Genomic DNA, 21,316 nt, shown 5'->3' with positions numbered 1-21,316 from the left:
TGTCCGGGCGGTCGTCAACGGTAGGATAGTCCTAGTTATAGTCGATGCGGTCGATATCGTGCTCGTTAGTGAAGCTGACCACGTTTGCACCAGATTCGCTGCGGTCTTCTGACTCGGTTATCTCAGCCATCAAGGGCCCGACTGCAACTTTAACAAAGAAGACATTTGTAAATTTTCCACGGCTAACGGATAGGACAGCCTTGCAAGAGGTGGTGTAAATAGGAGTCTCGGGCGAAAAGACCACGCCTAGGAGGGGGACAATCTTTTTAATAGCGGGCATCTTCATCATGCCAAACTGGCCCCTCAAGATGTCCATGTCTGGCTCTACCACAGGCTCGCGGATCGACTTGGACGCCGTGCCTGCACATGTACCAAAGTCTCCGAGATATTCAAGAAAAGTACGTCCTTTCAGTCGCCTATGATGCCGTCATCGCTGGCCAGCTCGTCAAGAATGGCGCACGACTTGTTACGGGGACAATTCTTCCTGCCCGAGAGGTTCGAGTCATTTTCATCGCCACTAGAGATGCCACTGTTACCGGAGACCTTACCAAAGGCGGCGGCCTAGCCAGAGGTGCCGCCAAAGTTCAAGCCTTTGTACAAGTCAACGTGACTGGTCTTTGCCTTGTTATTCATCCACGTAACCCCCTATTGCATAACAATTCCCGTATCGAACGACTCATCATGTCACCCCGTCGCGCTGGGCACCTTCTTGTTCCAAATAATCCTTAAGAATATACTGGACAAGACTTTGGAAAAATACGAAGATATTGACAGCGGCTGCGAAGGAAATTTTGCAGCATACCGGGGGGTCAGGAGGGCCGCCACTAAGGAGGCCATGTGTCATCTCCCAGTGGCAAGATGGTCGGTAAATAAAGTCGTTGGACTGCACCTTCATTACTTCAAGGATATACACAACTCTCAGTGAGACTAGAAGGGCACTTGCGACGAAACGGCTGATCACGTAGACGGCTGGCATGAGGGGGTCATGCCTGTCAAGGCGACGCAGAGTAATGAGAACAACTTCTGGGAAACCCTTCAAGAAGTGACAAGCATTATTAAGGACCGGGTCGAGTTCGGAGACTTCAAACAGGAGACGGGCCCAGCAGTGGGATGCAACCCGAGCCCTCCTTGCCAGAATTTCGAGGCGGTCTAGTTCTGCCTCTCGAGGGTATCCTCACTCCTAAGGATAAGCGCGACACTTAAGAAGCACGCCGACTCGCCGCACAAAGCCTTGGCGAACTGTGCTAAAGACGGCTATAAGGACGAGGATGGGCCCGAAATGTGCAAGCTTCAAGGGTTTTGGGCATTTCCGATCTGGTGGCTCATGGCTTAGCAGACTTACTTTGGACTTACCTTGAGGCAGAAGTGGCAGAGTAAAAACGATAACATAAACAACAACTAATGCGACTCAACCGGACACACAACCACACCTACCAGAACCTAGATTTTTATGAGTATCCCGGCGAGGACGTGCTCTCTTTGATGCGCCCGGGCCTACAACCACTGTAGCTCGTCCATGAGTGTTTACACCAACAAACAGGACATGATCTGCTGGGTCTGCTAGGCAATCAGTTGAACTAGCAAGCATGGAAAAGTCGTTGATAACTGGGGCCTCCACAGCTTGCAGAGGAAGCCTCAGGCTTGGACGACGCAGGACCACTGGGATTGATTCGCCCAACGAAGCAAGGAGCCACTTTGCCACCAACACGGGTGATCTTTGCGCGCATTTGGCGACGCAAAGGTTATAATATTATAATGTATTAAATATTTATTCTTTGTTATAGTCACAGCCTAGCCCTCATGGGTTAATTAAGCCCGAAGATTAAGAGAATTAGTATTAGTATCTATTAGATCATAAATCTAGAGGAGTATTTAATTTTTGCATAGCATAAGGAAGCAATTATAAATATTGTATAGGTACAATTAGTGTAGAAAGCAGTTCATTGAAATAGACTTAAGAAACTTGTTAAATATCGATTAATATAAGAGTTCCTAAATCTTTATCCTAATCACTCGCAGCTGATTTTGCCGCCTGTTGGATCTAGCAGATGAAGCTTCTGAATTAGCTTATCTATGGACTTTTTATTATACTTTTCGTTGCATAAGACGTACAGAGCTAAAAATTGAAGTGAGTGGGATCGGGTCGTCAATCTCCTCTTCTCGGGGTGCGGCATCCCGACCCCCCCAAGCAGCTCACCGCTATAATCCGAAACCCGGGGCTCCCAGGCAGGGTCCAGGGTATGAACGAGTTGTCGGGCTCCAGGTAAGAGGCCTAACGCCGTGAGCTTGATGAGCACCAAGGTCGGGCTCGGCAAAATCGACGGTGGGCGCAGGGGCGCCGGTCCATTTGCTTGATTAATTTAATCCAAGAGAGTGGCTAAGCTTGAAGCTAAGCCAAGCTCTTGAGCTAGTGTCTCATAGCCCTTGACTGGCACAGTACAGCTAATTCTCCTCAGAGCGGTGGTCACAGTCAGATTCTGTCATGAAAATGGAATCTTTCGCAAACGGTCTCGAGCCGCGTTTTGCCCCATCCTAGGCCCGTCATTATAGAGCCGTGCTCCTATATCGCATTCCAGCTGTATCCTGCAACGAATTGTTCCAACCACTTTGTTCTTTTCTCGGGTCGTCATTGTGGCGTTTAAGTCGCGTCCCTTCTGGCTACCATCAGATAAGAGGCGTGTTAGGACACATCTCTAAGTAAAATTCCACCTTAGATATGGCAATGTCGTCCGCATTCAGCCGGACAAATTAAGCTATGCTAACTTAGCTTCCAGTCGTCGGAGACTTTCGCACCACCATCCGGGCAGACTCGAGTTCCCAAAGGATCCTCAATGTCAAAAGGCGCAACCAGAAAAAGCTACAAGGAAACCAGCCAGGGAAGTTTTATGCGGATTATCGGCCTCGCCAATAACCCGCTGACTGAGCGGCTCTTGCTTCTATTAGTTATAAGTTCATTTACGCTACTGATTTGTGACATTCATGTAACACCGATACTGCAAGTACGGGGGACCCCTGCCTCTAAGTACGTGGCGCAGCATTGTTCGTCTAGCTTGCGGCTCTTATGGATACAGGTTCGGCTTCTAATATCTTCCCGAACGCCGTGACAAAGGTCGTCAATTACTCTTCAAAGGTTTAAATACTACTCAAGATGTCTTCATTGAGCCACTGTCCACAACACTCAATTCATCATACATTGTATACTCCTATTCTACATACCTACTTTAAACAAACTCGTTCCTCGACAACTCTCAAATCATCCCAGAAGCATTAACCATGCCTTTCCTTGCGATCGTTGTCCCGACTATCCCCGCTGAGCACAAGGCAAATGTCCTTGCAGACTGGCCCTCCCAGAAGGCCGAGTTGAAGGCTCAGCCAGGCGTGCTCGATGTGTTGGCTGGTCCAATTCTGATTGAGGATGGTGTGCCTCCGACTGATTTCAAGTTTTTCCAGGGCATTAGTAGGTTTAAAAGATTAACCTCACTTATTGGGACTGGTACTAATACACTCCTAGTCTTCAAATCCGCCGAGGACGCCGATGCGTTTGAGAACTCGTCGTGGACTAAGGAGCGGAAAGCCAAATTCCAGGCTCATGGGGGACCGGAGCCGTTTGTAGCTCGATTTGAGGTCTCGGAACCCCCGGCTCATGGTTCTCCGAAGCCCATCACTCAGTTCTCAGTCCTTGAGATCGCCGACACCAGCAAGCATGCTCAGGCCAGGGAAGCTTTTGAGAACCTTGCCAAGGCGGCAGGAAAAGAGACGGCAGGTGGTGTCAGCGCCGGTGATGGGCAGAAGGCTGGTCTAGGTGTGACTGGATGGGACAGTCTTGAGGTAAATATCCCAGACCAAGATATTGAGGTTGCTCCTGCTGACTGACATGTGCTTCTAGGAGGCAAAAGCAGTTCGTGATGATCCCAAGTTTGCGGCAGCTATTGCGGCGCTTGACAGCCTCGGAAAGACTCATACCATCTTTGTTGAGATCCAGTGATTGTAGAGGTGTCGTGACAGCATTTCTGCAACTAGAAGGACATCTTAGCGGTTAACTATGAGTGACTAGATAGCTGTAGAAGGCTAGAAGAATAACTCGCCAAGCATATTAAATGCTACTCATAACTAGCTTGCTATTAAAATGCGCGCATAAAGTCCCGATCGTGATAGGAGCTCCAATATAAAACGTCAAGGATTCTAGACCTAGCCTTGCCAATGTTCCTAAAACTGAAAAGCGGATGATATATGTGACGGTGTCTCACTCCCGTAAGGATATAAGAAACTCGGTGCGTGTGATATATCCCCTTCGCCGGTCTTTCATCCGGTTGTCTAGTCTTCCTAGTGGGGGAGATGGAGGAACTCCCAACTCTTCGTTTTGTTACGAAATGAATGGTTGAATGGCTCTGTTGTGGCCTTCCTCAAGGGTATGATAACGATAAACAGCAGGTGCAAAGACGGTCATGTTTCGACACATGGCCAAATATCGCGTCAATAAGCGAAACTGTGACCAGGTAAGAACTTTTAATCAACAGATGAAACTACCAAGTCGTTGAATTTGGTGAGGCCGCGTTCAACGAGCTCAACAAGAACCTCAACTGCTGGTTCCCCGAGTCGGAATACCCATCGCTCGTTTACCCTCGCATCAAAACAACACTACAACGTCTGTTTAACCAGCTGGTTGAGAAGCAAGTTGTGACGTCAATCGATCTTAGTAATGGAGGATGGACATCCAACTGGCCTGCCTTTGCCCAGAACTGGCTGGAAAATGACTGGAATGGCGATACTGGTAATCAGCTCATCGCGGCTGGCTTGACGCCAGAAACCACAAGAAGCCAAGCACAAAACAATCCGGCCACTGTGAGTCGAAATAGTGCACGACCTGGGGCCCGGAGCTCACCCATTGTGATCAGAGATGATGACGATGACCTGGGTCTTTCATTTTCTGGCCTCAGCATCAATGAGAGACACCGACAACCGCCTCCTCTCTTCGTCCCGGCGGCACCAGGACGGCCCATCTCTGATATCACCCCATCCTTTATTCCTCCCGGATTGCCCACCCCGCCCCGGTCTTCCCTGGGCTTCCCTGCAGGCTCTTCAGCCCTTGGAACTGATTTCTTCAGACCGGCCTTTATTCACCCACTGCCACAACAGTCCGGACTTGGACATAACACAGTAAGCCAGTTCAAAAGTTCTCCTTACTATATTCCACGAGCAGGCTCTGTATGGAAATGCAGACTACGGGATACCGCCACTTGAGGATCGTTGAGTTAGTCTGTCGACGTGATTCAGGGCCTTTGGAGACCATGAGACAATGATAGGAGCAATTACGCCTCGCGTGGTACTTATGTCGATCTCCTGGCTCAGTTAGCCCATCAAGGGCCGGGCTTCAACAATAATAAAGAACACATTGTCAACGCAACGAATCATAGCACCAGAACCTAATGCTAACACAGTGAGTAGTAGTCATGCCGATGAGATGCAACCGGGGTATTCAATGGGAGAATCGGACTTACACCTACAAAGCTGCTTATCGCTATTCGTCTGAAGAATCCCATTCAGTTCACATCTGGTTAGTTTGTCAAAGATTATGACTGACTAAACAGCTTGACTACCTCTCTCGCCAAATAATCAATGATACAATTAGTCGTTTTTGCCTCGTCTTTTGTAGTTCGTTTCTTTTATTACTGATGCCTCTGAGAGCAAAAAGCATGGTTATCCGTGCGTGGCGTGCTTTATACCGAATAGTGTCAAATGCCAGAGGTGATCCTCATCTTATTTGACGTCGGAATTTTCGCACTCAGAATGATTTTCACACTTCATGGTGCAAGTTCATTAAATACCTTCTCCAAAATGAGAAATTTCCCCTTTGTAAGAGAATTTGAGCTGTTCTAAAGAATCACCGTAAATCCTAGGCTTCGATTATCTCAAATGCTTAGAATATGCCCCGATTCTTTCACTTGCTATTAGCAATAAGACCATATATAGCCAGTCATATGAGATTTCCAATATCGTTCCTCCTGATATCACATTTCACTTAAAGTATCCGGGCAGAGGTGAGCTTGAAGATCGCAATGAGCCTCTTCTGTGGACCATAGCTTCACAACAATTCGAAGAACACTCTGCCAGATCACAATCGTTTAGTAGCTAATCCGACCTTTAGGTATGCGTAGCGAAAAGCTTGTGTGCCTCCAGCCATGACACTAGGAACATGATCGAGGCATTGGGAAGCGTGTGAGTTGTTCGGTTCCCAGAAATTTCAATGCAGCATAAGAACAAACACAAGTTCTTTTTATAAGTTCCAATTCATATACTAGTATCAAACTCATCTTCAAGTTGAGTCATAGAGACCACTATTCTCTCATCACGTGGCTTGGAAGTCGGCCCATCAAGGTTAGATTGCGCCCGAAGTTACAAAGCAGCCTTTCCTGCGTAGCCAGACCCAAAGTACACGTCAGGACATTCAACATCAACATTTATATACTTCCAGCCAACTTTAAAATACTCTAACTTAGTTCGGAGACCCTTCAAGCATGCAAGCAGACAGAAACAACTGATGGACAGAACTCGTACAGCATATGAACCTCGCCATGATACATCATCTGTGAATCCATGGCCTGAAACTGAGATCTTGGTAGTCCTGCCGCTCCCATAGATTTCTCTTACTTCTCGTTCTAGCCAGGTCTTGTTCCAGGCTGGATGGAGCGAGTACTTCTGGTGGGTCTAGCCACCCTCTGAACAAGACTTATTGCTAGTTTTCACGGCTGTCCAAAACGATGGCATCATACCCCAGCATCCCCCACTTGGAACGTGCTTGTGTGGATTCAAGGACTGGAAGAGATGTACCATAAGAGAATATAGTTCGTGGGATCAATTTACAGTCTTGGCAGTTTCCTCAATTCGTTCTATGTTGTCGTCATTCAATTAGGTCCCCACCGCTTGGCTTCAGTTGGCATCGAGTGCCCTGTCAACGGAGCCTACCTGAGAACTAGTGGGCGGGCAGCATTTTGATGAAGCACAAACGACACTGGGAACTGGAACCTGAAATATTTCGCTGTCTATTGAATGTAGTTGTTGATAGTGGCTGCCTATTGCTAACGCCGATTCCAATCGATGCGATTAGTTCGCTCTTTGATGGAGCGTAACATAGCTGGAGTTTACTGCTAGAGCTTTGTGACCCGATGACGCAATGTTAAGTCTGGCCTGAGTTAAAATCGGGTAAAATTGGACCAAAAGAAGTTGCGGCATTGCTCAGATGGTCTCATTGTCTTATGGTGGCAGGTCGTGTCTTGATATCCTTCCAGGGCAAGCGGTGGAATGGCGATTCTGCAATCCCTTAACGATGATTTCACAATCATGGCCTGAGAGTTCTCAAACTTCCATGCAAATGTCGAGATATATATGTGTGGGATAGTCTCCGTACTCCACTCGCTCTCCCTAACACAACGAGCACTTTCCAGACTTATTGCTGACTTCTAGAATCCACTTCAATCTCCTCGACCTTTAACCAGGGAGCTCTTGAACAGCCAGATCTTGTGTTGCTGGGTTCTATGCGCGTTTAGAGGACTATTCGTGGCAAGACATGATCCATGACAGTCTCCTCAGTCATTACTTGTGAGCGCCTCAAGGCCCAGTGACTACGTGGCCAATGAAATATCTTTCATACACCTAGAACAACGGGTGGAGACTTGGGACAGTAGTGTTAATATTCTCCATTGCATCGGCAAAAATCAAATGATATCTCTCACCACAACATTAGGCGATCGACACCAACGAGAGCACGACCAAGTGAATGACATAAGATCGCATCTCATTAATGTCAAACCACTATGGATCCGTGAGCAACCCTTCGAAGTAACCGACCACCGATATCTTCATAGATAGGTAAAGAAAGAAAGCCCATGGTCCTTCCAGGACATCTCGGGCGTGTGTTTCAAAAGCCTCGAAAGGTTTCCCTACCACATCAACTATGTGATCGCACTTGGGAACTCACAGCCTCAGTGTGTATAGTATTGCTTGAGGGCGTTAATATCCCACTCTCATACCTTACCCAGAACTAGGCAACAAGATGGATCATTGGCGTAGTAGGGCGCTCCTCACCAGCCTCATCATGACTACCACGGTTAGAAATAATAACGCTGCACCTGAAGAAACGTGGCCTTTATGTCAGGCAAGAAGTATGTAGTTACCATAGTTCATTGAGTCGGTTGCCAACCTCCCTCGACGATCACCAGCCCTGTTATGATGGCTGATTATTCGTATGCAGGCTCATTTTCATGTCACAGAAGTCGACGCATTCAGGTCAGGCATGGATGCATAGTTCACGTGCTTGGTACGTCGGTGGGAACCATGGCCTTTAATTGACTGTCAAATCTTGCAAGGGAACCTTGTATGGGATTGTGCGTTTTGTACGAGATTGCCGACTCCTCGTGATGCAGGCAAGGCGTCAACGTTAAATAGATCCAGCCCACCTTCGGCGGGACTCCTCAGGTTAGAGATTTAAATAATTTCCAAGGTCATTATGCCGCAATGACCACAGCCTGCCGGCTTTTGAAACTCCCAAGCATAGTCAGATGCCTCGCCAAATTGGTCGTTGTCGTATGACGAGACGATTTCATTAGGTTGTGTGTTCATTTACATTCGATTTGTCTTTCGAATTGCCCCCGCCATTTGTTGTTTTTCTTTGTCTTCAGAGTGACGATTTGGAAACAAAAATTAAACAAAGTATTTTCAAAGAAGTCACCCAGCTTCAGATGCATGCCATCTTCTGTTTATACATCAGGTATATGGAAATACGATAAACAATATATCGGTGTCTATGATCATGTTGAACACTCTATGGCTCCTATTCTCGGGAGAAAGGAATAGACTCGGCCTCTAACAGCTTCCTTGGGAAGGCTTTTTCTGCATGACTGGTTCTGTGATTCTACACTGCGACAGTAGCTGCAGCTGTGCCACCCTCTCTTTACTCACAACTTCCATTAAACACCGACCAGCACGACTCGTCCAGAGGCTAACTTTCCATATCGTCCAGGAGCTCCGTTTTATGCAGAAGAAGTGGTAAGGTTGGCGCCGCTGTCGGCAGGGAGTTCATGTCTCATAAGAATGACACCAAAAATCTCAGTGTCTTCCTTCATATTGTGCCCGATGGAGATATCGTTGAGACAACAACCCGAAAACTTTCAGTTGGTTATACCTCCACAACCTTCAAATTATTACGATGGCTCTGGCGCATTGTCTTGGAGGACGGACATGTCCTCCCACCAACCAGATCCGAAGTCACGCGCTTTTGGTCCCACCACTCTAAAATTGTGAGAAAAGAGCTTCCAAAGCCTGCTTTCTTTACGTTCAAGCATCTTAAAACGACCTATCTCTGAAATAGCTGGACTCCTGGGCGCCCAGGAGGGAAGGTGCACACCGCCGAACAGTGCCATGATACAGCAGAAAGAACTCCTACATGACCCGCAGAGTACCATAAAAGACCCGTGCTTGGGACGCAAAAAACCTGCTGGGCACCCTCGCCCAAAATGAACATCATCATACATTAAAAAGAGAGTAACCTGTCAGGCAAACGTTGATTGCATTTTCAGTCCCTCTTCTTCTGTCTAAAATCAAGAGATATTCTTGACCCGGAGCTGGGTGTGGGTAGATAATATTCGAGTTTATATCACCCCATATCGCCAAGGGTTCAAGATTCGGTCTGTGGTTCTATTAATCGCATGTTTTCTCACGCCTCGGTCGATCAAATGCAAAGCCTTAATTCGAGGAGATGATATTTGGTCTGTTGATCTTTGAGCCGAGTAGATTGCTTCCATGTTACTCATGCTAATAACCTATGAATGCCTACAAGTAGGATGTTTGCATAGTCTGGCCAGCTACCATCGTTTATCATGAGGTAGATAGGGCCTTAGATTTAAACTGTTCGCCCTTGCCGTAACACCCTTAGAAAAACAACTTCACAGAAATACCGAAATTGAGCTAAAAGGGGGAATGTAAGCAGAGCGTAGTAAAGCCCAAGTTTCTGGGATCACAGTCGTGATCCCCATGTGTTTGTCTCGTATGGCACTATGATATGGCTATTATATTACTATAGACTATGGTGGCACTATGGGACATGGTATTGTATATATAGCGGGGCCATGGCACATGGTATCGCCATGGTCTATGGTGCGACCATGCACCATGAAAGCCATGCTATATAGTCCAGATTACAGCTTTCGCGTAGGTCACGATACAGGAAAATAAACATCATCAATAGCAGTCTTAGTCATAAATGAAAGACCATGAATGACATCTGAAACCCAGTATATCACTAAATAGTTACAAAATGAATATTTATAATCGATTGTGCTTTAATGAGAGGGCTACTTTTGACTGAAGGGAGCCTCGATTAGCGCGATGGAATAGCAATAATATCGGAGTTCCCCTCCTCCGGGCCAGGCTTTTGTTATTTTGCAAATGCTCTCTGTAGAGAAGAGGATTGTTCAACAAGAGGGGATATACTATTGTGCAGATGGATGTGTAGTAATTACGTAGGGCCACTAAAGCCCTCCAGTATGTCCACTCAACGCCAAACCCAAAGGGCGTGTCCGTCATTCTCGCTCAACTCCAACGCGTATAGAATTACAAGCAAGGTGTTCAGACATGCTGGTTCCTATCCCTAGCCATGACCTAGATATTCCGGCTCTCTCCAGCAATCTTCCGCTCAACCCAGTCCTTCATATCGCCAAAGTCTTCCTCCAGTGCCTCGATAGTACGGTCAAGACCATACTTGAAGAACATGTTGGCCGTAGACGACAGGTTCACTTTCTTCTTCACCTCATCCAAGTCCCTGGAAAGATGTTCTGATTCCTGCTTCAGTCGAGCAGCGTTGTTATCAGCCGTCTCAATAGACTTGCTGAGCTTGTCCAGAAAGCGAACGCGGGCCGCCGTGTCTTTTTCAGCGTTTTCAAGATCTTCCTTGGAAGTTTTGATCTTTGCTTCCATCTTTTTGATCACCGCCGTCAAATCATCACCAATGACCCCAGAGTGTGACTGTTGCAGACTCAGAAGCTGGGCTAAGGCGGCTGTTTCCTTCGTCTGATCCTCCTTGATCGCCTTGAGACGAGCTTCGGCTGATTGTTTGAGCCCCTGCTCGGTGACTTGTTGGCCTCGGGCACCCGACGCCTCTTCCATCGCCTCTTTGTATCGCATTTCAATCGAGCCCCGCCGGACTCTCGAATTTTCCGAGAGGGTTGCAAAATCGGTAGCCTTCTTGTTCAGCCACATGGTGAAGCTATCCATGATCTACCCACGCCACGGAGTTAGTGTGTGTTGATGACATGGAGAGAGCCACGAACCTGTTCATCTTCGGCGTTGGTTTGAAAACTGGATCTGGGCTGAAGTTTGTTTAGCTTGGCGATACCATTGACCGTCTTCTGGCGCTTTGCGGCTGACAGGGGGGAAGTCGCAGGGAGAGAATGCTTTCTGGCCACGGCCATACCAGAGTTGACCTGCTTCTCCATCGACTTGGTAGTGTCGATGTCGCCGATAGGTCTGATCGGGGTTTGGGTATTGAGGTATTGATCATCAGCATTCATTTGGACCTGTTTCCCAATGGGCTCGTCGTTGGGGCGGGCATGATACTCCTCGTGGCCTTGCTCATTCTCCTTGCCACCGCCAACGATCGGCCCAGCCTCAGCATCGGGAGGAGATATCACAGGTTGGTCGCCCACGGACGTGTCGTCTGCGGTTGTGTTCTCTCTATGACTAGTATTTCCATCCTTGTCCTCATCCTTGTCGCTAGGCTCAGGGGACTCAGTTTCGGCGCGTTTGATCTTCTCAGCCACCCAAGTCTTGGTGGCTACGACATCAGCCTTCATGAGCTTGTTGACTCGATCGGTGCGCTCGTGCAAGCCCGCAAGGCGCTGCAGCTCTCCACGGACCTGGTTGATGGTGACGGTGCCACGAGCGAGGTTGACCAGGGCTCTAATGTCTTCGAGAAGGTTGATGCCCCAAGTCAGTGGCTCAAACCCTTCAGCGATGTCCCAAGGATATTTGCCGCATGTGGATTTTATCTGTTCAGCCAAAGCGGCGCCCTTCTTGGGAAGTCGAGCGAGTTCCTGGGCATTCACATCATCCACAGCATTCAGCCTTCGCTTCTTCGGACCCGGCGTGGGCATGTTGGATCGGTCGGTCGGTGATGAACGATTGGATCGGCTGTGGGACAGGAGATGCGCGATCGGTGACAGCGAGAGTCGATGTACCGTGAAGATGAAGATGAAGATCCAACAACTGGGTACGTACGAGGCGGCGACGATCTTGCGACCAAGAGTCTGATGCGATGGTGACGGAAGAGGTAGGAGGCAGGCAGCAATTTGCGGTTGAATGGTGGTTAGGTAAACAAAGAAAAACAAGCAAACAAAGAACAAACGGCCACGGAAAAATCCTAAATTCCGGGCGCTCCATCTCCGTGTAATTTTCACATTCACGTCGTTTGAGCGCCAGTAATTGAGGCGTGGATTAGAGGGATTTCGATTCACATTTCAACATGTTTTCGTTGTCATGATTGAAGTGTCAGACAAAGTGGACGGACTCATCCAAGACCTTGACAGAGTGCGTGGCGTCCCCCATTGGCAGTCAACTAACGAATCTTACCCATGGTGGCATGTTGATTGTTGGCAATAATAGGAGATTTAGTGACCTTATATACCATTGCTTTAGTTCATCGACATTCAATTTCAAACGTCGAAATATTCCTCTTCTCCCTAGGTAATGAAGGTGATGGATCTCGCCTGACGCCATCCATGATCACGCCCCTCCCCCACATCAGTTGCTCCAGCCATGGACGATGGTGAGCAGACACAAATTTTATTGCACTGGTCCGCGGTGCCGACAGATTAAGTGTAGATACAAATGCCTTTCTCTCATTTAAATTAAATAGCCTCTTCATCCTTTACATTGAGCGGCCGCGACAGCTCATGACATGGTCCTCTAATTAGGGGTCGTGCATGGTCTGAAGGACCAGCCCTCCTGCAGCCAAGTTAGCGGTCACAAAAGCAGGACAAAACACAAATTGTCCATAGATCCCTATTAGTTCAAGTCATTCTTGACATGTAAACTCATTGCACCAAGAGTGGCATCGTACCAATCACATCAACTCAATAGACATTCATCGCATGACCAGTCTCCCCCTCATGGCCGTGGGTCATGATGCGGTCGAAAAAAATACAATAGGCTGCAGGAAGTCCACTCAAATTTAGACTCTGGTTCCAATCCCACAAATCAAACAAAGCGCGATAGAGCAATCATTCTTCAATTACCTAGTTTTCATCCTAGCTTTCTTGGCCACCCACCCATGAGATCGCTATTCCGCCCGTCTCTAAGCGAACCAAGGGTCCTGGAAGAAGTTCTAGTAGGTCTCGTAGTATGGGAACTGGCCATGGTGACGAGACATGTAAATGACAAGCTTGGCTAGCCATAAAGCCAACTCGGCGTTGTATTCTTCGATATAATCCTCAATTTTCAACCATAACATGACCAAGAGTCATTGTTCCCATGCTTTACTACCATAACGACAAAATCCTTTCTCATTCATTCGGACGTATCAGCGTTTAACCCCTAACTTAGCCATTAGGCCATAACTAGCTCCCCACCCAAAGGTAGGTTCGGTGAAACACTTGGCCAGCAAGATACCGATATTGACTTGAGGCTGACTGGCATCCCCAAGATATTCTCCTGGGTCGGTTGGGTCGACTTCATTCGTTAGTTACGCAGGAAAATAAGCTTGAAAGTCCTTGGAATGACTCACAGTCAAAAGCTCCAATTTCGTGCACCATCTCGAGGTCTGCCAAATCAAATCTAGGCATATCCTCAATCCCATCCAAGCTAGCCTTGCTTGGAATCATGCGTCGCAACGCTTCCAATCAAGGGGTAAGCCCATGATCTTGTCAATAGCCAATGCGGCTCCATCACTAGCAGCTGATCGAAGATCCGCCATGCTAATACCATCCCAATCAGTTTCCTCTGAGGCCGAATCGGCGGAGGGCCCATCAGTTGGCATCGTAGACTCCGAGGGGTCGGTTCTTGGGGTTGACCACAGATTCATCTCCGCGGATGATAGCCCGTCGATGTGCTGTAAGTCCGCATACCACACCGCGTCGCCCATACCTCTCACGCGAGCAGGGCGATAGTGCTGGAGATGCCCCCACGAAATATCGTAAGGGACCACCCAGGAGTACATGGAGCCCCCTTGACCTGGTACATGAGAGTCCCAGCCCGTGAAGTTCATGTCGAAATGGGTGGAATAGAACAACAAGAAGCAAGGGTTATAGTAGGTGGAGACTTGGTTGGAAAGCACTCTCCTGCCGGTGGGAAACACTGCCTTTATGTATTCATCCCTGTGCTACGGGATCTTTTTGACCACAAGGTGATGGCTGCCATGTATCACCAACAGCATTGCCTTTTATGATAAATCATTTCCTATTGGGGGCAGCTTCCGCAAAAGTTCGGGAGGCTCAGTCGCCTGCAATCTCACAAAGGATACAGTTCTTGACGTCGCGGCGGTCCTCTGTGGAGCCGTTTTCCGATAGGGTCCAGTTGGCACTTTGCATGCAGGCATCTTTCTCTTATCCGCTTGGAATTGGATTATGCATAGTAATAGCTGAATAGAGGATGGGGCAACGGAGTTGCTGTTTAGGGGGTCTGTGTTTAAGATTGGTTGGATAACTCAAGTCACCCTTGTCTGCCATTTCTCTGAGCAGACAAAGAACACTGAAGCGGACGCGAACGCAGGTCTGAGCCCGCCATTTTTTCTTAGGCTTGATCATTTTGCTTGCCATGTTTAGGGACAAAGGACTAATTTTGAACCTCTATTCATCAGATATTAGAAGCAATAATCCACAAATAGGGCCACGTCATTAGTAGAGTAAAGAACATTAAGTCTACGGTAGGCTAACCATGTCACCCTCTTAGCACTGTTCCGGGGCCTAGGCGAGTCGCGTTACCAATGTCCGGGTCTCTTGGACAGACCTAGGCCAGGGGCCGGGAAAGGGTAAGGCCGCACTGATCTTATCTAATAATACCTGTGGCTGACTACCGTGGCGGGGCATTCTTGGCATGCCTCCTCATATGACCATATGATGAGGGTTCGGACAAGATTGAGTGGCACTTTTACCCCCCGCTGTGTTGCAATCCTTGTTGTATTATTATGCTATATTATTGCACCCGTCATTTATATGGTTGTAACCCTCATTGACTTGTAACTGTATTATTGAGGCTTGGGTATAAGCTTTGGTTGTGTTCCGACTGTGTTATTTTGGTTGAGTTGCTCCGAGCCCTCCGTCCCCTAGCCTTGTGCAGCCTTTTTAACAACAGTTGCACTTTTACCTCTCATCATCGGGACTTCGAGCTCTGATAAGACCTCTTGAATCTCGGTCAGCTTTTCGAGACGGTTACATTGCGATTGATGAGAATAATAGCAGTCGAAATTGGCACGAAATAAAAACATCACACACTCTATTCCAATGCACGTGCCCAATCATGACTGCCATACCTGATAGATGGTGGTTCTGTTACACCCTGCTTGAGAGTTAAAGACTTCCTTGTCGCGGTTATTGAGCTTATTTGGAACAACTCCAACCCTCCAGTCATCGCCTCATCAGCCTTGCTGAACTTCCGGCTTCATCTAGGTAGTTGATGTTTCCTTAAGCAGCCCTCCCAGAAGCAAGTTTTCCTCTTCAATTTATGGTTGTGCACATTTGTGTAAAATACATGGCCTGCCGGAGAGAGCAAAGCACATGCGTCACACTCCCTATAGAAAAAGAAAATAGCAGAAAGAAGATAAGAAGGAATTGCTTTAATTTTAAATAGTGCTTATGTGTTGCGAATGTTAGCAATAATATGGTATTGTTATGTACAAGCTACTATATTGTCTGCTTAAGTTGAGAGGCGTACCTACCCTAGAGCTTAAAGTATTAGATAACGTCATCTCTGCCCCAAGATGATAAAACAGGCGCCAAGGTCAATTCTTAAAGATTAACTTACGAACCACTCATTAAGATCAAGGTTGTGGCTTAAATCTAATGCTGTGAAACGATGCTGGACTCCTGAGACGCGGTTTGCGATGCGTGCAATTACGACCATGCCAAGTACCCAGAGCAATCAATCTTGGGTCACGTGCCACGATTTCGCCCCACCACTCACCACGCCACGGTCAGCCACAATGGTCGGCCATAGTGTGGCCGTGTTTAAGACTGTTTGCTAAAGTCGTCAAGGCTGATATTAATCCTAATTAAATGCGTTCGGACATTTTGGAAAACTTAAAAGTTTTCTATGTTAAGAGTTCTATAGATTAATGGCTCGACTAACGTGTTTCTAGGTTACTAAGCGTTTGATAACATCCATTGATCTGGGATCTCAGACCAGGCAAAAGCCAGGCGACTCAAATGCTAGAAGACTAGAGTACCTTACTTGTGCCATTCAGCTAGTGATCAAGCTCGCACGGGAGGCAGTTGATTTTGACCTGATCGGTGCAAAATAATATAGATTATTTACGCGTGTGTAATCAATACCATGGCCTTGGCCATTGTCAACATGTAGGAGCTCTGCAAGAACGGGGCATATCCAACGTGAAGCTTCAAGTCGAAAAGTGTTTAGAACGCTTGTGTTCTGCGAAACGGGGATTATTGGCCACATCTACATACTCAACTGAGAGATAGCATGCTCCCTCCAGTATGAGATGCCTGCTATTAAGGCACCAGGTCCAGCTAGGCTCAATGTAGCGAGTGATAACAACCCCCCAACAACAGCCTCCTTTGTTCCCACATATCCGAGTGATCGCAATTCCCATGCAGTATATAACGAGTATACAAGACCCGAACCTGCGCTGATGAAACCAATGTTCACAGCAGGGGGTAATACTTGAGAGAGACCAGACTCGGTCCATCTTCCGAAGACATGTTTGGCCGCAGTTGATGCGAGCTTCGCGGCAACTGGAATAGCGACACAGAGGGTGAAAGTAGTACCGTAAGCCAGCTTGAGAGGAGCTATATCATGATTCTTATAGAATTGAATCTCAGACTCACTGGCAAAGTCAAGTGGCTCGTCGGGCTTGTCTTGAGCATCCTCATGGGCGGTAGTCTTGTTTTGCTTAGTACGGACTGTACTGAGTCCTTTGGTAAAGACCACACAAAGCAGTGGGAATGCTCGCCAAACATTACCGACATGGCTCCTGATCTCTGTATCTGGAATGGGTAATAATGCTGCTACCGTTGGCGCGATGTAGCCGAGTGCGACAGCTGGAATGACGGACTGGGCAACGCTAGGCTCGACTGGTCTGGATGTGGTGGACTGGGTTGAGAAAAGGACAGATGACAGGCAGAAGAGTGGAAGCACTGAGGTTGGCCCAGATATGGTGTATATGAGCGAATAGGCCCTTGTCCTTTTTCACGTCAGTCACTGGACAATGCTAAAATGATCAGAGGGGGTCAAACCAAGATAGGGGGTTGAGGGAGTTTCCATTCCGCGAACCCTCAATGAGCCACGTAGAGAGAGTCGGGATCAAATTGGAGACGAGACTTTCCCTTGGGCTCTGTCCTGTTAACTTGGCCAACATGCCTCCAGCACCCCATTGCTGAAGGGTGCTGAGGATGACTCCTGTCCCAGCACCAATGTGACTCTTTCTAAGGGCGACGCATACCAACACCGCAAGACTGCTGGATGCCAGCGCCCATGGCACTCTACTTAAGAGGCCACCCTTGATGGGCTTTGATGGCAGTTCATCTTCAAATGGTACAAAGTGAGGTCGCTGTGGGACAGGAATACCTTCGATCCTAGGAGCGGCGGCGCAAATCGGGACCACGACGTCGGCAAAGGCGGTTGGGCCAAAAAGCGGAAGTATATGCTTCAGCAACTGAGGAGCAAATGGGAATCTCTGGCTAACAATCATTTGAAGCATGTGCGCCTGTTGAACCAGGCGCTTGGAACGCTCGTAACGGAGGGTATGGACTTCTGCGAGTGCGGTTTCGACTTGATTGCCAGAGAGACCCTGAGGAGTCGACCTCAGTTGCCGCACAAGAGCATTCACTAATAGAGCTGCGGACTCTATTGCCCCATTACCGCCTTGGCCAGAAGCTGGATCGATCTATGTAACGCGTTATTAGCCAAAGTGTAATGCAGTGCATGCGTGCCACTATTTACCTTGTGGGCTGAATCGCCTATCGTAACGATACGCTTATAGTGCCAGCGATCAAATACATATTCCTCAAGTGGAACTAGAGTCGACATGATTTTCTTGTCGTAGAGGTCGCCAAAGGTCAAGTCCTCGGTGACGGGGTCACCACGTCGCGCCCCTACCAGTACTTCTTCATCGGTCTGTGAGTATTTCGGAATATCCCGGCCATACTTTGTCTGAGGGAGGCCGTCGAATAGGAACCAGTAGACGCGATCTTTTGGAGCCGCTATAACCAGGTATGAGTGGCCCTGCCCCAACACCATCTGCTGACTTCGGCTGCCGTAGCAAGGGGGCCGGTTCGAGATTCCAAATATACACCTGGTCGAGACCGGGACCTCTTGATACGATCAGGTCAGCAATAAACATGACTGCATCTGCAGTGATACGTACGTGAGTTTTCATCTTCTGAGAAGTACCCAGGGCTCTGTTCCTTTCCAAGGCGCCACATTTCGTCCCTCACTGCGCTATGAATGCCATCGGCACCCACAATAATATCCCCCTCGTACATGGAGCCATCCTGGGTATAAGCCTGAGCCAGGTTCTCGGTCAGTTCAAGGCGAGAAACTCGTTTGTTGGTCAAGACTCGATCTTTGTGCTTGAGATTGTTGTACAGAACTTGAAGAAGCATCTGCCGGTCGATGAAGATCGAGGGATATCCGACTCTACCATTATGATTAGTTAAGTGGCTGGCAATAATTGCGCGCGGAGCCTGTTGCTACCTCTTCTCAAAATGGACTGACAAACTCGTCTCGGAGCTGGCAGTGATCGGAACCCCGTCGGGTCCTCGCATGCTGCCAAGGGTATAGCGGCATTCTCCAGCGATGTCAAGGATGGGCTCAAAGCACCCCAGTTGGTCGAGAATACGGAAGCCATTGGGAAGGATGCCGATACTGGCACCGACTTGAGGCGCTATATGCGGGTAGGCTTCGAGAAGGACGTAGTCTATGTCGAATTGCTCCAGCATGTTGGCCACCGACAGGCCAGCAACACTGCCTCCCACGATGATGACTTTGAATCCCATGATTTTGAATGCGTCGAATGATTGTTGTTTGGTAGTTTGACTCACATTGCCAACCAGCCTGCCAACGGTCGGTATTATAGCAAGTTGCAAATATTACAAAGCGGCACTTGGCGGCTTCTCAAAATGCCGTGTTGACTAAATTGGGCATGCTCCAATTTAGCTACGACGCTGAAATGCAAGGGGCTGCCCCTGATCAATTAAGCTTCCATGCTTCCACGCCGATACGGCATCGGAAGTTATTTTCATCACCGATTAATACCCACATCTTTGTGGAGATGAGCCAAGTCCTCCTTCAAGGTCAACCATTCTTGTTGTAGTTACCACCGGAAACGGTAATGGAGATCATGGTTCAGAATGGTTAGCAACCCTCATCACATTGGCCACTCGCTACGGGACTGGACAAATCCCGTGTTGCCGACGACAGAAATGTTATCCTGACGCGTATCGGAGTCTAAAACTCGTCCACGCCAGAAGGCTGAGTGAGCTCGTGCTGTCAGGGGGGATCTCGAATGGACATGTGGCCATAAGGTATGCCCTATAATGGTCTTCCTTGCTGGATAAACGCTTATAATTGATTTATTTCTTAAACGCGAGCGTCTATTTATAGCTGTATGCTTGATTATTGCGGGCAAGGGTTTTGTTACAGAGGTTTCTAAACATATCTACTCTTGCTACGATCTGGAAACACACACTAGCTATCGCCTAACAGTCACCAGTAGTCTCTATGATGGATTACTATTTTTTGCTCTAGAATAAACTCTTCTTTATTTTACCGTATCCTTCAGACCTAGCCCTCATGTACCACGGTATTATAATATATTTCTTCGCCTCTTGACTTTCACTCATATGCCTGACCACATATTATCTATATGCCGCATCATCTCCCGTTTCATTCAAAACCATGACTATTATGCTCCCAAACTCTTAATACTGCTTCTTGTATCTCACTAGTAACTCGCCAGTGTCTCGCTCGCAGTGACTATCGCCGGTTCCGCTTGATGGCGCTGCTTGCTCATTGAGTCTTGATCACACCGCCAAACTAAAGCCATCAACTAGAAAAATAAACAACAAAATTCTTGGCACATATCTGCACTGAAACAGAAGTCTCAAAGATATGTCAACCCATATTGCGTATCAGGCTTCTTGCGAAGACATATTCCTTCTATATGGCTTCTAGTCAGCCAAACAGCTGTCATAGTTACGATGGGGGATTATGGGACTATCCCCTTGACTGTTTCCGTGAATATTTTCTAAATAAGCCTGGCTTATTTCTACTAAGATAATGGACGATTACAGAGGGGCCAGCAATTATGATCGAATTTACCAGGTGAAAGGGATGTTTAGGCACACGGCACGTCATCGGCACTATGAGAACTTTCAGTGGCTCTCAGAACATACCTTGTCACCCGTTTTTAACTAACAGCACGAAGTCTGCGGCAGGTGTTTTTATATGTATTGACTTGAGGGCAAAATTGAGATACGCTGGACAGCGGCAAAATCAACCAACCAGTTGGGCCTCTGATCGGATCTTTAAACAACCCGCGAGCCGCTTCGCTCCTATCCTAAAGGGTCAGATCCGCCGCTTATCATTAAATTTAACCTGAATGGTCAGATTGTGTCTATTGGCTATCTGAGATCGAGAAGGTGCGTTCAGTCGCTTCTAAAGTCGACAGGTTAACTGGAACCAGGGAATCATCATCATCCTCCGGGAGGGAATAACATCGGCGCGCTTCAAGGGAGCCCTAAGATAGTATTTCCAGAGACCACGGCGGTTGAAAGCCTATGGGCAAATGTTTTGTCCATAACCCTCTATGCTTCATGAATAATTAGTCTTAAACAAACAACTAGAGCGCTTAGTGAGAAGAAAGTTCCAAGGCTTTACACGAATTCAGATTTGATGATCCAAGAGGGTCGGGCATATATGCTAATGAGGTATATGGATTGATGAACAGCAAAAATAACGTATCAGTTGAGGTATAGACTTTCATTGAAATGGAGAAGGCTACTCTTCCTAGTTTCTGATATGAATCTATGGTCCTCATGGAAGGTTACATTACCACCAGCTGGCGTATTGCTGGCAAGTTTGGAGGACCCCCCTCAGT

General features: G+C 47.7%; 6 protein-coding genes across 6 annotated transcripts; 3 read left to right on the top strand and 3 right to left on the bottom strand.

Moving 5' to 3' along the window:
* Window positions 1–287: 287 nt before the first annotated feature.
* Window positions 288–729, top strand: NECHADRAFT_88538 (uncharacterized protein; the record flags this gene model as incomplete). The annotated part of the gene is made up of 2 exons (XM_003039255.1): window positions 288–398; window positions 442–729. 2 exons carry the CDS (start codon window positions 288–290, stop codon window positions 727–729), a joined length of 399 nt encoding a protein of 132 aa, XP_003039301.1.
* A 2,544-nt stretch (window positions 730–3,273) lies between these two features.
* Window positions 3,274–3,985, top strand: NECHADRAFT_88537 (uncharacterized protein; the record flags this gene model as incomplete). The annotated part of the gene is made up of 3 exons (XM_003039254.1): window positions 3,274–3,457; window positions 3,512–3,828; window positions 3,887–3,985. The coding sequence occupies 3 exons, from the start codon at window positions 3,274–3,276 to the stop codon at window positions 3,983–3,985; spliced, it is 600 nt and encodes a 199-aa protein (XP_003039300.1).
* A 460-nt stretch (window positions 3,986–4,445) lies between these two features.
* On the top strand, window positions 4,446–5,251 carry NECHADRAFT_88536 (uncharacterized protein; the record flags this gene model as incomplete). The annotated part of the gene is made up of 3 exons (XM_003039253.1): window positions 4,446–4,496; window positions 4,549–5,157; window positions 5,201–5,251. 3 exons carry the CDS (start codon window positions 4,446–4,448, stop codon window positions 5,249–5,251), a joined length of 711 nt encoding a protein of 236 aa, XP_003039299.1.
* A 5,402-nt stretch (window positions 5,252–10,653) lies between these two features.
* NECHADRAFT_88535 (uncharacterized protein) lies at window positions 10,654–12,143 on the bottom strand (the record flags this gene model as incomplete). The annotated part of the gene is made up of 2 exons (XM_003039251.1): window positions 10,654–11,268; window positions 11,322–12,143. 2 exons carry the CDS (start codon window positions 12,141–12,143, stop codon window positions 10,654–10,656), a joined length of 1,437 nt encoding a protein of 478 aa, XP_003039297.1.
* A 1,424-nt stretch (window positions 12,144–13,567) lies between these two features.
* NECHADRAFT_88534 (uncharacterized protein) lies at window positions 13,568–14,251 on the bottom strand (the record flags this gene model as incomplete). The annotated part of the gene is made up of 3 exons (XM_003039250.1): window positions 13,568–13,716; window positions 13,772–13,879; window positions 13,969–14,251. The coding sequence occupies 3 exons, from the start codon at window positions 14,249–14,251 to the stop codon at window positions 13,568–13,570; spliced, it is 540 nt and encodes a 179-aa protein (XP_003039296.1).
* Window positions 14,252–16,656: 2,405 nt separating this feature from the next.
* NECHADRAFT_88533 (uncharacterized protein) lies at window positions 16,657–19,520 on the bottom strand (the record flags this gene model as incomplete). Its single annotated transcript, XM_003039249.1, has 7 exons — window positions 16,657–17,006; window positions 17,046–17,401; window positions 17,454–18,103; window positions 18,160–18,530; window positions 18,584–18,855; window positions 18,934–19,272; window positions 19,474–19,520. 7 exons carry the CDS (start codon window positions 19,518–19,520, stop codon window positions 16,657–16,659), a joined length of 2,385 nt encoding a protein of 794 aa, XP_003039295.1.
* Between the last annotated feature and the right edge of the window lie 1,796 nt (window positions 19,521–21,316).

Source organism: Fusarium vanettenii (assembly GCF_000151355.1).
Source record: "Fusarium vanettenii 77-13-4 chromosome 14 genomic scaffold NECHAsca_131_chr14_4_0, whole genome shotgun sequence".
Lineage (NCBI taxonomy): Eukaryota > Fungi > Ascomycota > Sordariomycetes > Hypocreales > Nectriaceae > Fusarium > Fusarium vanettenii.
This window is presented reverse-complemented; position numbering and strand designations above follow the sequence as displayed.